General features: G+C 33.6%; 3 protein-coding genes across 3 annotated transcripts in view; 1 reads left to right on the top strand and 2 right to left on the bottom strand.

Moving 5' to 3' along the window:
* LOC108745895 (homeobox protein engrailed-2-B-like) overlaps positions 1–4,185 on the bottom strand; it is a 5,762-nt gene extending 1,577 nt beyond the window's left edge. Inside the window, exons 1-2 of the mRNA XM_018482304.1 lie at positions 3,822–4,185; positions 3,140–3,298 (exon numbers count right to left, since the gene is read on the bottom strand). Coding sequence (XP_018337806.1) covers positions 3,140–3,298; positions 3,822–4,185 — 523 coding nt within the window. The remainder of the gene's footprint in view (positions 1–3,139; positions 3,299–3,821) is intronic.
* Positions 4,186–9,427: 5,242 nt separating this feature from the next.
* On the top strand, positions 9,428–11,979 carry LOC108745900. The gene is given in 6 exon segments (XM_018482307.1): positions 9,428–9,477; positions 10,136–10,336; positions 10,713–10,891; positions 10,970–11,268; positions 11,378–11,652; positions 11,805–11,979. Coding segments are annotated over 6 exon segments (1,176 nt in total). The 5' UTR covers positions 9,428–9,430.
* Positions 11,980–12,115: 136 nt separating this feature from the next.
* Positions 12,116–13,632, bottom strand: part of LOC108745893 (carbonic anhydrase 1-like) — a 1,780-nt gene continuing 263 nt past the window's right edge. The window contains exons 2-6 of the mRNA XM_018482302.1: positions 13,233–13,418; positions 13,025–13,166; positions 12,842–12,947; positions 12,439–12,663; positions 12,116–12,313 (exon numbers count right to left, since the gene is read on the bottom strand). Of these exons, the coding sequence (XP_018337804.1) occupies positions 12,116–12,313; positions 12,439–12,663; positions 12,842–12,947; positions 13,025–13,166; positions 13,233–13,418 (857 nt within the window). The remainder of the gene's footprint in view (positions 12,314–12,438; positions 12,664–12,841; positions 12,948–13,024; positions 13,167–13,232; positions 13,419–13,632) is intronic.

Below are 13,632 nucleotides of genomic sequence, written 5' to 3'. Positions count from 1 at the left end.
ATATACAATTATATATATATATATATATATAAATATATGGACATATTTTTTCCGGGATTTATACTGTTTGAATGAAAATTATAATATCGATGTAAAGTTATCGTCAATTTATGTTCTACGTAATCGCGGAATCGATTAATTTTAGTCATTGCTAATTACATGAGAGTCTCGTAAATCCTTTGACAGTTTCTGACACTGACATTTTCGGAGATTTATTGTCGCGATAATCAAAATTTAATATTCTAATCGCGCGACTAACTTCGCCAGCTCGTGCTCAATTATCACTTCAGGATTTCGAAGTACCATCCGTCGAGTCCTAGGAGTCTAGGATCACCGAACATCTCTGAGACGTGTAAGACTGTTTGCAGAATGTGTGACATCCTATAGTCAACATCATCGAGGCAAAGCGGTAACGAGTTGTGCAAACAGTTTATGACGGAGAACGTTTGGATGCGATTATCATCGTAGTGCAAAGAAGTACTACACATTTCCTTTGAAAAGCATATACAAGACATTATAACGTAATTAGTTGCACTAAAATAATAGGACGATTGTTAACCACGTTGGCAAATATCCACGAATGATTTGTGTTAGAAATAAATATTGAAGCGCGATGCAGCATTTTAAAGTAACAACTATTCTGATACTACTGAACTATCTGAACTGAGCAGATATACAATTCTTTTCTATTTTACTTTCAAATTTAAAATTATTATTACAAGAATATTATTTAATCTGCTAAATATCATTCAAAAAAAAAAAGAGAAAATCCACAATTATTTACATAATATTATTTATTTTAGAATAATTTTTGATTGAATTTTTGACTCCTATAATTTCGTTATTTTTTTATTTCTATAATATTCTTATAATTTATATTACAGACGTATAAGAAAGAATATAATTAATTCAGAAACGCTGCATCGTAAATATGAGGATCTATAATGTTAAAATGGTTTACAAATTGTTTATAACAGAATAATTTTTTTCTCATTGACGATCTGTTCGAATTTTGAAAATAGCACAAACGCGTGATGAAGTATGCGAGAAATGGGATACCCAAGATTGCGATGTTTTTATATAGAAATAGGAACTCTTTTTGCTCCTTTCTTGTGTTTAATCACCAGTTAGCCGAGCGGCCCTTACACGACAAGTCAACAAATACATGTCGCGTATTTGTACAAGACCTTTACGTTTTTACAGTACCCTTCCAGCGTTTCTACAACTACGAGGAACAGTTAAGTTTTATTACGGAGAACAGTTTTTACCTTACGGAGAACAGTTAACATATTTATACTTTATATAAAAAAATTTACTTCGGATAATTTTAGATAAAGTACATCTTAAAGGAAAAAAATCCGATTTCATTCGCACATTTTAAAAACATCTCACTGTTTTTTAACCTTAAGTTACACTTTAGTGTTCTTTCCATTTCAGAAAAGATCTAACTATCTACAGTATACCGACTCACTTAATTTATAACGTTGTGTTAACTATTATGCAAATTCGAAACTCGCAGCAGGTTTTAGAGATTTTAAATGTTTCAATACACGTAATTCCTTTAATAGGAAACTTGCTAGTGCAATGTATACCGTGCAAATAATGTTTAAGAAATGCTTTGTTTCTTTATAACAGCTATAATTTTTGTTTATCTAACATTTTTTCAGCAGCAGAAGACACGTCTATTAAACACATGTAACGTGATACGTTTATTAAACACAAAAAATTTAGTTGAATTTAATTTCTACAAAAAATTGAATGTCGTTTTATTGCGTGATCTATATTAAACTATGTGGGACAATAAGTTTTTAATTATAAATATAATAAACACAATCGATGAGATGATCTTATTCTCAGAAATGAGAGACTGCTGTGATGACCGGAAAGAAGAATACGCACGGTGACGAAGAAGAAGAACCGGCGGGACCAAGATTTACGAGTGTACAGAGACATTTAACACCTTCGTGGAAGATAGTTAGACCAACGGTGCTGATAAATGGGCTTCTAACAGTATGGCGGATAGTAGTCGAAAAGGGAGAAACAACGCTATGGCGGATTTTAATCTTATCGCAGAATCATGAAATATTCGGGATTTTAACTAAGAATTGCCGCAAGCAAAAAATGGTTTTGCTGAAATATCTAAAAATATAGCTAGGTACAGATCTGGAAATAATTTTATTCTAGACTATCAAAATAATTATATAGAATGCTCGAAATGATTGCTAAAATGTCAAAACTTTTTGCAGCATTGCTTGTCATGTTTGAGTTTCCTACATAAATATTTTGATGGTTCAACAAAATTATTTTCAGATCGATATTTAGCTAAATTTTTATGTGTGTGTGTGTGTGTGTGTGTGTGTGTGTGCTTCAAAATTCTTTTCCTACATATAATATGGCAATTTTTCTACACACAACTTTATATAGATTTAACAAAGTTGTGTGGCAAATCTGTAATATTATAATTATATTACTTATATTAAATAAATCAGAATTTAAAAGAGTGATAGAAATTGTAAGAAATTTTCAATAGAATGATAAAATTCTGAAATTTTGCGTAGAGTTGAGTGCTAGGAAAAATACAATACCATAAAATTTGATTAACGTGCGATTTTTACGCGGTTAAATATTAATATTTCGCTAGTAGCATGTCAAAAACAAGGGGATTCAACAACTGGGCCACTGATGTGTGCCTCGCGTGTCGAAAAGCTGTTATCGCAGGCGCCTCGTATAATATCCAATATTCGTTGAGGCCGAGAAAGAGGGTGCCCATCTCACACCTCTCCCGGTATTGTGCGCGAAAATAGAATTACGGTGGTAAGTTATTACGAGTGGATAATAATTAGAGTCCTTTGTCGTCGCGATTCTCCGAAAGCGTTAGTGCCTCAGACACGAAGAAGCTTTCTAGCATCGCGAAGCGATTTTTCCATCGTACTTATTGTACATTTTTCTAATTAATCGATAGCATTGAATACTTCCAAAATCAGGCAGATTTAATGTAATAGATTTTATTTCTTATTCATTGAATTTTTCGAGAGGTAAATTTGTAGAAAAGCTGTCGTATTTTTCAGACAAGATTATGACGAATAGATTCGATATACTTTGATAGAAACCAAATTAGGTTCTAAAAGTCTGATCTTACCTTGTAAACCAAACAGCTGTCCAGGCTTTGTTTGAGCAAACCAGCTACTATATAGTAATGAAGCTGATGCGAGTGATGTTGCAGAATATGCCGAGGGATCAGATAGTGCACCTTCGGAGTACGGCAATCCCGCATGAGTATACAAACTCCCTTCTATATCTATTAAATTATATTGCATTGTATTTATATTAAATCGTACAATCTTTTCTTATAAATATTTATGAAAGGCTTCCCCGTGTATATCTTGAAGAGTTCTTTATTGTCAATATTTTAAGACAATATACAACGGCCAGTATTCATACTTGATTTTTATATGTAAGATCGTAATTGGCTATATATAATAATTGACTTATGACATCTTAAGAAAGATTTGAATTAAGATATTATTTAGAACGATCTTAAAATAAAAACCGACAATTGTAACTTATACCCACATAAATATTTCATTTGTCTATGGATTTGCGGGAATTTATTTTATGGAATGTTTTATTACAATATATTCTTTTAAATTAAAACTTTAGATAAAACTTCAAAAGTATATTTCAAAAGTATATATCCTTCGAATATCCTTCGTTAATATTAAAATTATTTCATTTTTCAAATTATTTTATTTTTTTATACAAATACGTACGACGAAAATTTCTTGGGTAATAATCTAATATCCTGAACATGTTTTACATACCAGAACGTGTGGCTGGTATCGCTGTTGGCTTTACAAAGTGCCCCTCTATCCTGTCATCCGTATCGTCTTGATCTTCCTCTTTATCACCGGAATTATTTATTCTCGAAATTTCTCTTTTCTCATTTCTCCCGAGAATACTGTCGATAGTGAAAGCACTGGACGCTGCAATTGGGGATGAATTTCTTCTTTCGATCTGTTGTTTCTGAAATTCCCTATAACCCTCGCAGCTGGAATCGGATGCATACTCGATAGACTCTCGATTGACAGTCGGTGATATGCAGCTTCTCTCGATGTTGTTTGAAAAGGCTTCGTTCTCACTCGGAAGCGATCGTGTCCGGCGAAGATCATAAACGGCATCGTTCATTTTCTCGCGGTTTTGATAGAGTTCCATCTTGTGAAAAATCATCGAGCTCTACTACAATAGACGATTTTGATTTCACTCGGACGACGGCATACGTTCCAATAATAATTGAAATTCGCGCACTTTACATTTAATAACGAAGCAATCCAATGATTTTTTTTTCACGTTTCTTTCTTCTTTAGATTTCACAGTTGTTAATATAAATTATTTAGACAGGTTTTTCATTCCATTACAGTCTGCTGTATCATTATTTACCGTCGCGTATTGAAATCAAATGATTTTTTAATTGCTGAAATATTTTGTACAGCAAAAAATGCTCTCTACGAGAGTCAACTGTAAGCGGTTTAACACACGTTTCTTTTTTGATCGATCACACCTAATCTCTCGTACTAATCTTCCTTCGAACCGTCCGAAAGCAAGTACTTCCGAAAGTATGACAAGTGGCACGTGTCTATGGTCCAGAGAAGGATCTCCCAACATCCCCACCAGCTTCCCACAGGAAGGTCATCCCGTGAGGTTGGAAGAATATCTCTCGCACCTCGGAAAACCCCCACTTACCCGATATCTTTCTGATCGGAGTAGGGATCGCAGGATCGCGGCGGTTTATAGCAGATTTCCTATTTTAGAATTAATAGCTTTCTAATCACCTCATTTGTGAAATATTTTGCCTTTCTTTTTATACGACTGACTGATCCGTGATCGAAATTCGTGATAAAGACGATTTAATATATAATGATATCTTTATTAAATATGTATCAATATATTAAGAATTAAATACACAAGTTGTATTTGCGGAATTAAAAATTTTAATATCGATCGTCCGATGTGATTATTTATAGTCTTCGTTAAAGTTATACGTGTAACTTCAAAAGCTTACATTTTTTAAGCTTAATTTTTTGCCATTTTAAATATATATAATATATTTTATTTACACATACGATATATTATTAAAAAAGTCTGTTACTTCTTTAATCAATCTCATTTCTGCTTCATTACTGTTTCTATTAAGATATCGTGTCTTCTATCGATACGATCGGTACAGGATAATTTTATAAATTCATACGATGGATCTCCTATACTCCTATTTTATCGAGGCATTCACGCGTTTTATGGTTTTTTCCCAAAAAAGTGCTTGAGCTCGACGATTCGGCTTGCGCACTAGCGAATTTTGCCGCAGCGAAAAAGGGCTCATCTGGGATCAAAAGGTGGATCTCCGATTGGTCCCAAATGCGCAGGATGCTCGCGCAGCAACCGCCTTCTTTGACCCCTCTATCTCGAAACTTTATGCCGGTAAAACGATGGTCGCTTCTCTCTTTCCCGTTCGCGCTTTAGCAATGGATAAACGCTTCTGCCACGTGAAGAACATCATGAAAAAGTACCGCAAAACACTTCTTCACGCGTTTAGCGAACTAAGCGCAGTGGTTCTCACTGTACTTCCGAAACGTCACATTTCTTTATTATACCTTGACAGTTGTATTTCATGAATAAACTCTACAATTTATCAGTAGCGATATTCAACAGTGGTTATAATATCCAAATTTTTGCTTGCGCCAAAACCCCAATTAATTTGACAACGATATATTCATATTTAAAATTTAATTTGTAAATATAATTTAATTTGTAAAAGAAGACAAATCTTTCGACAATAATTTCGAATGAGTACTAACTCTTAAAAAAAGTACTTTTGAAGTTTCGAAATAGAAATACAATCGATATAGCTTGCGTCGCACGGCTCCAGATTTCAACTTCCACCGTTGATGATAGTCCTTACCGAAGCATATCGTGCTATTTCTGTTTACGGGCACGGTGTGGCGGCCATTTTCGCGAATGGCGCGTCCATTAGTCTCCGGGCTACCCGTGCCAATCTCAATGTTCATCCTTGCGCGCCGTAAATCCACTCGGCTCCACGCTTCCGCGGCTAAAAGGACCAATGGCGATTGTGAGCCCTTTCTACCGCGCGCCGTCATCGATCCTCTCCCCGATCCACGTCTGAGTTATTTCGTCTTTGTAGAAGAGCGTATATCATTCTTTTCATATACATTAGACACCTCAGCACGCAGTGTCATGTTCTGAAAACGCAGTCATTACTAACCTTTCAATACTCCCACTTAGATTTGGATAACATAACTATTATGTTGAAAAAAAGTTTTGATCTCACAATATAAATAATACTATAGTTTATATTAACGTTAACCTAGTAACTGAGAGTTGGCTGTACTATTTGGAAGGATTGTTTTCTGTTTTTTGTATGAAAGAACACGAGATTTGATTCGAAATGAGGGATGCATCTTTAAAATTACGTAGAATTGTCTGTAAGATATATTTAGAATAAGATAATGTAGCGAAAAGGAGACAATTGGTTTGAATGTTTTTTAAACGTTATTTCGATATTATCCCTTATTGTTGCGACTGATGAGCCGGTTATTTCTACTTAGACGTGAATTTGCATTGTACACGCTTTTTCGTACGCTGATTATACACGGGGTTGAACATTTTACACGTACTTGCGACCGCGACAAATATTGAATCTTAAATACATGAAGTGAAATGCGCTTAAGGCGCGTCTTAGGTGCGAAGAGAGGAAGTAACGACATGGTCAACGCACACGTTAATTTACGACCGTGGACATCACTTCCTAGAAACTAACATTTGAGCATTCCTTCCAAACCTTCCATAACACAATAGTTACGTGCTTTTCTAAAAATTATTTAAACAGTAGATTTAAATTTAAAAATAACGAGGTCGCGCAAAATAAAAATGACTGGTATTGGTTTGAAATCACGATCCGATTAACATGGATAGCTCTCATCTGGCACGTTCGAAGCATCAGCATGTTTCATCAGTGTTTGGATAAAGCGCGATTATTTGCGATTTATTTACTTCATATGCCATCCACAGTGGCGTTCATCCGTAAATGTTTCGAATAAACGATCCATTTGCTCGCTGTGAAGTTTACTCCCACGTTTGATGCACGCTGCGCCACGTAATTGAAACGATCAATCAAACACCTGAGAAAAGGAGGATGAGCTCACGCGTGCACAAACCGTAGGTTGCGTTCACGCAAAAGGGGAAGTGCGAACTTGGACTGCTGACAATTAAAGAATCGCATCCTTCGTGTCGCGTTAAAAATATTCTGTAGCATGCATTCTGTATTTTAAAAGCATTAAACTTGAAGGAAAGGAAGATTAAGATGTTATAAATATTTTCTATTTCAATCTATATTTGCTAAAATCTACTTTCTCTTTCTTCCTCTACATTGTATTATAAGTTTTCATTCTAATTGTTGAGCGAAATTTTAAATACTATATTTATAAAGAATAAATAAATAAAAATAAATAAAGCTAGAATTTTACTGCAATTTTACGTGTATTTTTGTCTGATACATCAGTAGTTTTGCGACTACGACACCATTAATAATCGCATGAAAAACGTTTATTTCAGACGATAGGATGAGACGCGAGAGACGCGAGAATTCTTTCGAAACTGCGCGATTAATTTTCAGTAAGCTTGGAGTATAACTGGCCGCTTTTGGTGTGTGTACAGATATAGCCACTCTCGCGAGATATTAGACAGGTGAGCGCGTTCCCAGGGGAACAAAGGCCCCATTACCCTGTCTTACCACCTCGAACCTCGGGCAGACATCCCGACAGACCCTCCGCTCTTGAAACATTCATAAGAGCGATGTAAGTGGTTTTTAATAAACGTATTTAATCATGAGTGTCGGATTACGAATTAAATCGGTGGGTGCTGTCACCAATCAAGGGGATTAGTCATGAATCTAAACAAATGTACAACCCGCTTTTTGCAGATATGCGGGTGTTTTGTCTTCCTCATCTCTTGATATCGGCGTGACATTATTTTATTTTGCAGCTTTATAGCTTTTCTAATAACAATTCAAAATAAAAAAAATTTGTATAATACAGTTTTTCTGATAATGTCGCTTGTTTGTTACAACAGCGACACAAATCAAAAGACAAAGTTTTCCAGAAAATAAATTTGAATATTATTATAAAATTTTAATGACTCAAATATACAGAGTGTCCGGTAAGTTTTGATAAAGCGCTTGTGTATATAAATAAAGCGGACCACACTGAATCAAAAAATCCTCTATCACTTTACAATTTTAGCAATTTTTTTTTAATTATCTATAATGAGCAGAATATCTAAAATGGACGCATAAAATAATTTTAAGATATCTTTAAGAGTTCCCTGAAAAACATCTTTAAGATATTTCGTAACAAACTCTGAAAGAAATCTTAAAGTTGTTTATTCGTTGATTTTACTCCACTTATTCGTTAATCTTTAGAAATGAATACCTCGTTCATTATTACGAAAATTGCAAAATGATAAAAGACTTTTCGACTTAATTTAGTCCGCTCTATCTACATACGAACGCTTTGTCAAAACTTACCGGACATCCTGTATATTTGAATCATTAAAATTTTATAATAATAATTTTTAAGTGCAATTTTGATAACTAATTATAGAGAAATAAAGGTACATTCTATTAAAATATATGTTATTTCTTTTTCTGTGTTTGCACTCTCTTTTCTTACAACAACTAAAAAATGACAATTGTGTTGTTGAAGCAAACGATCGATTTAATTGTGAATATTCCTTTTCCCGTAAGTTATATGTATAATTTAAAGATAATGTTAATTTATTATTACAATATAAATCTGTAATATTTAAAATTCTAAATGTATTCAATCTTTCTATTTTATATATGTATACGTATATATAATTTAATTATTTATTATTAAACTTCCTTTCTCTCCTGATCTTATTAACTTTCAAACACATCGTCGTTTTGAAAAATTATTAATATTGTATATATTCAGATGAGAGAAAGAACTCATTATTCTTTTTCAGCGTATTTATAACGCAGCCTAGGCAGCGTTACGGTTTAAGCAATTATTTCTAGCAGACAAGTAGATTATTACAAGAGCGTGTCGCCTTCTCTTCAGTCACAGTCGTCTCCGCGTTTCAGTGACAGTCTCGTGGCACAACTAGAATGGCACTAGAAAATTTTCCAGAACGCGATGAAAAACGTTTATTACGAGCTTACAAAATAATATGTATTTTGGAAATCTTTTTCATAATTTCTACAGTATCGGCGCAAGAATGTTACTACGACGGCAACGAGTTTTGCATCGATCAAAACGACATACTTTCCGTAGATCTTTTACCTGGATCGTTTTTATTTAACGATCATTACAATGTTTCTAAAACAGTGATAAACGAAACCATGGATGGATCTTTTGACAGAGCCTTAACCGAGATGGAATATCATAGGTAACGTAACGCCATTACCTAATGGCTTATTGTAGAAAGCCTATTCTTAAGTCTTTAAGGGGATCCTAAAATCGATTAGTGTAAGTAAGGCTTATATACTACTATTTCGTAAGTACAGACTGTACAGCTTTTGTATAAAGCACGACGTGACAGCTCCAGAGTGTTATTGGAATAACTAAGAAATGGAATAACTAAGAAATGGCAAAAAAGATCTCAATTTCAAAATTTTTTGTTCTTGACATAAACTCCACTTCACAGATACGTATTAATAATGCATGTACTTTAATCATAGGCTATATTCGGATTCCCATCTGAGTGTCACCCAGGTATTACTGTATCTTTATTGTTTATCGAACGTTAAATAAGAATGACATAACACCGGGAAGTACCCAGGTGGGAAATACGCTTTTAAAAAAGGATTTTTGAATCAGTAAAAGAGAGAAAAAATAATTATTATACAAAATTATATGGTTTAATCGGTAATACAGACAATTTTAGGACCCCCTTAAATCATAAGAAATTGACTAATTATAGTTGATTATTCCTCTCACATTCGACTGTAATTGATCAATTTCTTATGGCTTAAGACTTAAAGCGTAGATTTATTGTAGAAAGTTGAGATTAAATTAGTTAATGTATCAAAGGAAAATTATTATAGGAAAAGAATGAATGAGTATCTTTGTCACGGCTACATAGCGGAAGAAATTTTTAAAGAAGTGAGCACTCCTAGAGTAAAACGACATCCCGAATCTTTGTCAACCAATTTAAATCACAACTTCTTAGGCGACGACAATGTTACGGTACACGATAAACTTTTGGCGGATGAAGGAAGCACGAAATATAAAAACTGGTTGCAACGGTAAACACGCAAAAACTTTAAAATCATTTATAATTCAAATTATATTTGTATAACTAATGACATTTACTTGTAACTCCTCATAGATTTTATGTTACTGTATAAAATTATTTTTCTACTAAATGTTTGTATTAAAACTTAACTTTAACAACTTATTTTTAATTTTTAATATAAAATATTTTTTTCAAAATAAATATTTTATTAAATTCTTTTATTAAAATTTAATTAAAAATATTTGAAGAGGGCATATTTTTAAGAGATATATTCTAGTTCTGAAATAACGTTTATAATTTTGCTGTAATGTACAAAAAGAGAGGGAGGGAATGATATAAGATAAAAAAAATCTTGAATTTTTAACGTATTTATGACAATACAACAGAATGACGACACTAAACGATATATATCGACACTATGCGCCTCATAAAAAAATAATAAAGAAGCAAGATGTTCAGCACGACGATATTGAGGAATTCGATGGCGAGGTGACGGGATACGCGATGCAAGCTCCTCTGCCAGAATCAAACGGAAAAGTGGGCATTTATGATCCGCCTCACGAAGGTAAATTGCAAAAACAATTACAGAACATAATGCATTGTGAAAGACTTGGTGAGATGTGATATTTACATATCTTACGAGTAGATGACATGCTATCATCATCAACGGGACGTCATTCTTTCCATTACGGATCTTTGTTCGGCCATCATCACGGCGATCACTATGGACATCATGCTGACTTCTTCCCATCTGCTCACGAAGAATACTATTATGCGCCACATCATCATCATCAAGATCAAGACCATGAAGATCATAAACATTCTTATTCCAAGGGAAAAGGCAGTGAGATCTCGCTCAAGGAATTCTTCGAAATTGCACTCACCGCGCTTGCATTCTTATCATTCGGATTATTCATTATTCAGCTTATATGTAATGCTACGGTATTAAAAAAATTATGTTTAAAAATTTATATTTAAAAAATACGTCCTTATTTTCTAAAATCTCTTTTTAAGAATAAGAACAAGAATAAAATATTTAATACGAAAGAAGAACCATACAACTTTGATGGAGAAGTTTGGAAATGTTACATTTTAGGATAATAATAACGGCAGTAGGCGAAAGAAGAGAGCCACGATTTCTCTTTCCTCGTCTACCATTAACAATGAGGACTTGAACGAATTATCCTATCGCGTTTTGAGGTCCATCGAAGCGGCAATGGTTGCCGAAGCAGATTCTGGTAATTGTTTGCGCAGGATACTATGTGAAGATAATCAATACTCTAAAGAAACTAAAGATGATCGCAGAATTTGGATTCCCGTTTGGAGGTAACAGATTTCAACAGTAATTATACCCTTACAACCTTAACAAAGTGAAATACAAATTTTTATCGTCTCATGAATCAGTCGACGTAATATCATTGGTCGGCGAATTTGTAATTATATCCCAAAACCGATAACATTGACACCCTCTTTTTCAGCTTGGGCATGAGTTGGTTGTCGGGCAGAATGCTATACAGAACTCCATGGTCGGCAATGCTGGATTCTGTGAAAGCATCCGTTCTGGGCTTGGGTGGAATCGATTGCGCCTCTTTCTACCCGGAATGTGATCTCGAGAATGAAAGGATTAAGAGGCGTCGCAGAAAAAAGAAATAAACACGCGATTAAAAAGTTGAAAATAAAATTATAAATTAAACAACTCCATGATTAGAGAGATTCATAAATAATATGATTGAGCAATAGTTAATTTATGGATTTTTTATTATAATCGTAATAAGTAATAGAAATTAAATCATTTATCACTGTTAGTGACATCGTCTTGGTGAATGTATTTATCATCGCCATCACGTGAAATTGGTAGAAGCGTTGCATATGTAGATCCACTAGGGCATACGTGGAAAACGTTTCTATTAGCTCTTTCCTGTAATGGCTGACGATTTGTTAAAATCGGCATTTTATGTTCATCACATAATGTTCGAAACTCTGCAATCTTAAAAAATAAAAGCGAGGCTATTATGAGATAAAAAATTAACTACATGACAATATTATTTTATTTAATCATTCCCCCCTTAGGCTGTTTATTGATAATTATTATTCCAACATGGCATAAATTACTTGATCAATAGATATTCCTAATGGTTCTCTGCTTATTAACCAAAGTACACTATTTCTGATATTTGTCATGGTTATGGAACCCCAGTAAACAAAGTAATCACGTTGAAAGCGTCGCATAATATTTATTATAGGAAAAGGTATTAAACGAATGGAAGAATTAGCTGCTTGGATAAAAGGTAATGTGTTTATGATATCATCCAGAAGTGGATTAGGGGCTGCCTGCAGCTGTATATAATATTATTTCTAAAATATATCTATTATATTCTTAACATCTAAAGACATATTTCTACTCGAATGTTAAAATCACATTTAAATATATTAAAAAATTATGTACTAAGAATACTCTAATATAAAACTATTATTTAATAGAATTAGCTTAGTTAAAATAATATTTTTTTAATACTTGGAATAAGTATACTAATATAGTGACACCATCATGTTGGCGAAGAGCCGCTAATTGAGTTCTGTAATCACTCTTATAATGCACCGCATGCAGTTCCATTGGCATGCTTAAGAAAAAGTGCGTTTAAATTAAAGAATAGATAAATAAAATTTAAAAAAAAAATAGACAATAAAAATATAAAACCTTCCACCGTCAACATGGTGTTCACTGCCGTCCATATCAGTTTTACCCCAATGAAAATGAAGCTGTGAAAAGATATAACTGCTGTCGAAAGGGCCACCATACAAATATGGGTCTTCCTCACGCCATGTTGCACTAAGCATGACTATAAATAATAAACGCAATTATTCTACTACAAGTAAACGCGTTGGATACGACTATCATTTTTTACCAGTATATCCGGTGTTGCTGAGTTTTAATTTTTTTGGCGTGACATCATAATTTACCCATTGTATAGGATTTAGATTCACGACTTTCATATAGCTAATATTCAAATCGATTGGTGATTTCAGCATGCCATCGATATGAGCCAAGTTCTGTATAAATCTAACCATTTCTTTGTTGTATTCATGAGAATCTATGTATTTTTTTATAATCCAAAGAACTGGAAAGGATACGGGTAATAGGAGTCAAGCGCAGAAAATATAGCGCAAATAATATATCTATAAAACTTCTTTATCACACTTCATATATATATTATTTGCGCGACATCTTCTGCGCACGTCTTAACTTCTACTATCCGTATCCTTTCCAGTTCTTTGATTTATAAGGAGTCTTGGTTAGTTTTATTT

Source organism: Trachymyrmex septentrionalis, unplaced genomic scaffold (genome assembly GCF_001594115.1).
Source record: "Trachymyrmex septentrionalis isolate Tsep2-gDNA-1 unplaced genomic scaffold, Tsep1.0 scaffold158, whole genome shotgun sequence".
In the NCBI taxonomy this organism is placed as follows: domain Eukaryota; kingdom Metazoa; phylum Arthropoda; class Insecta; order Hymenoptera; family Formicidae; genus Trachymyrmex; species Trachymyrmex septentrionalis.
The sequence above is the reverse complement of the archived record's forward strand: the minus strand, read 5'-3'. Positions and strand labels throughout refer to the sequence as shown.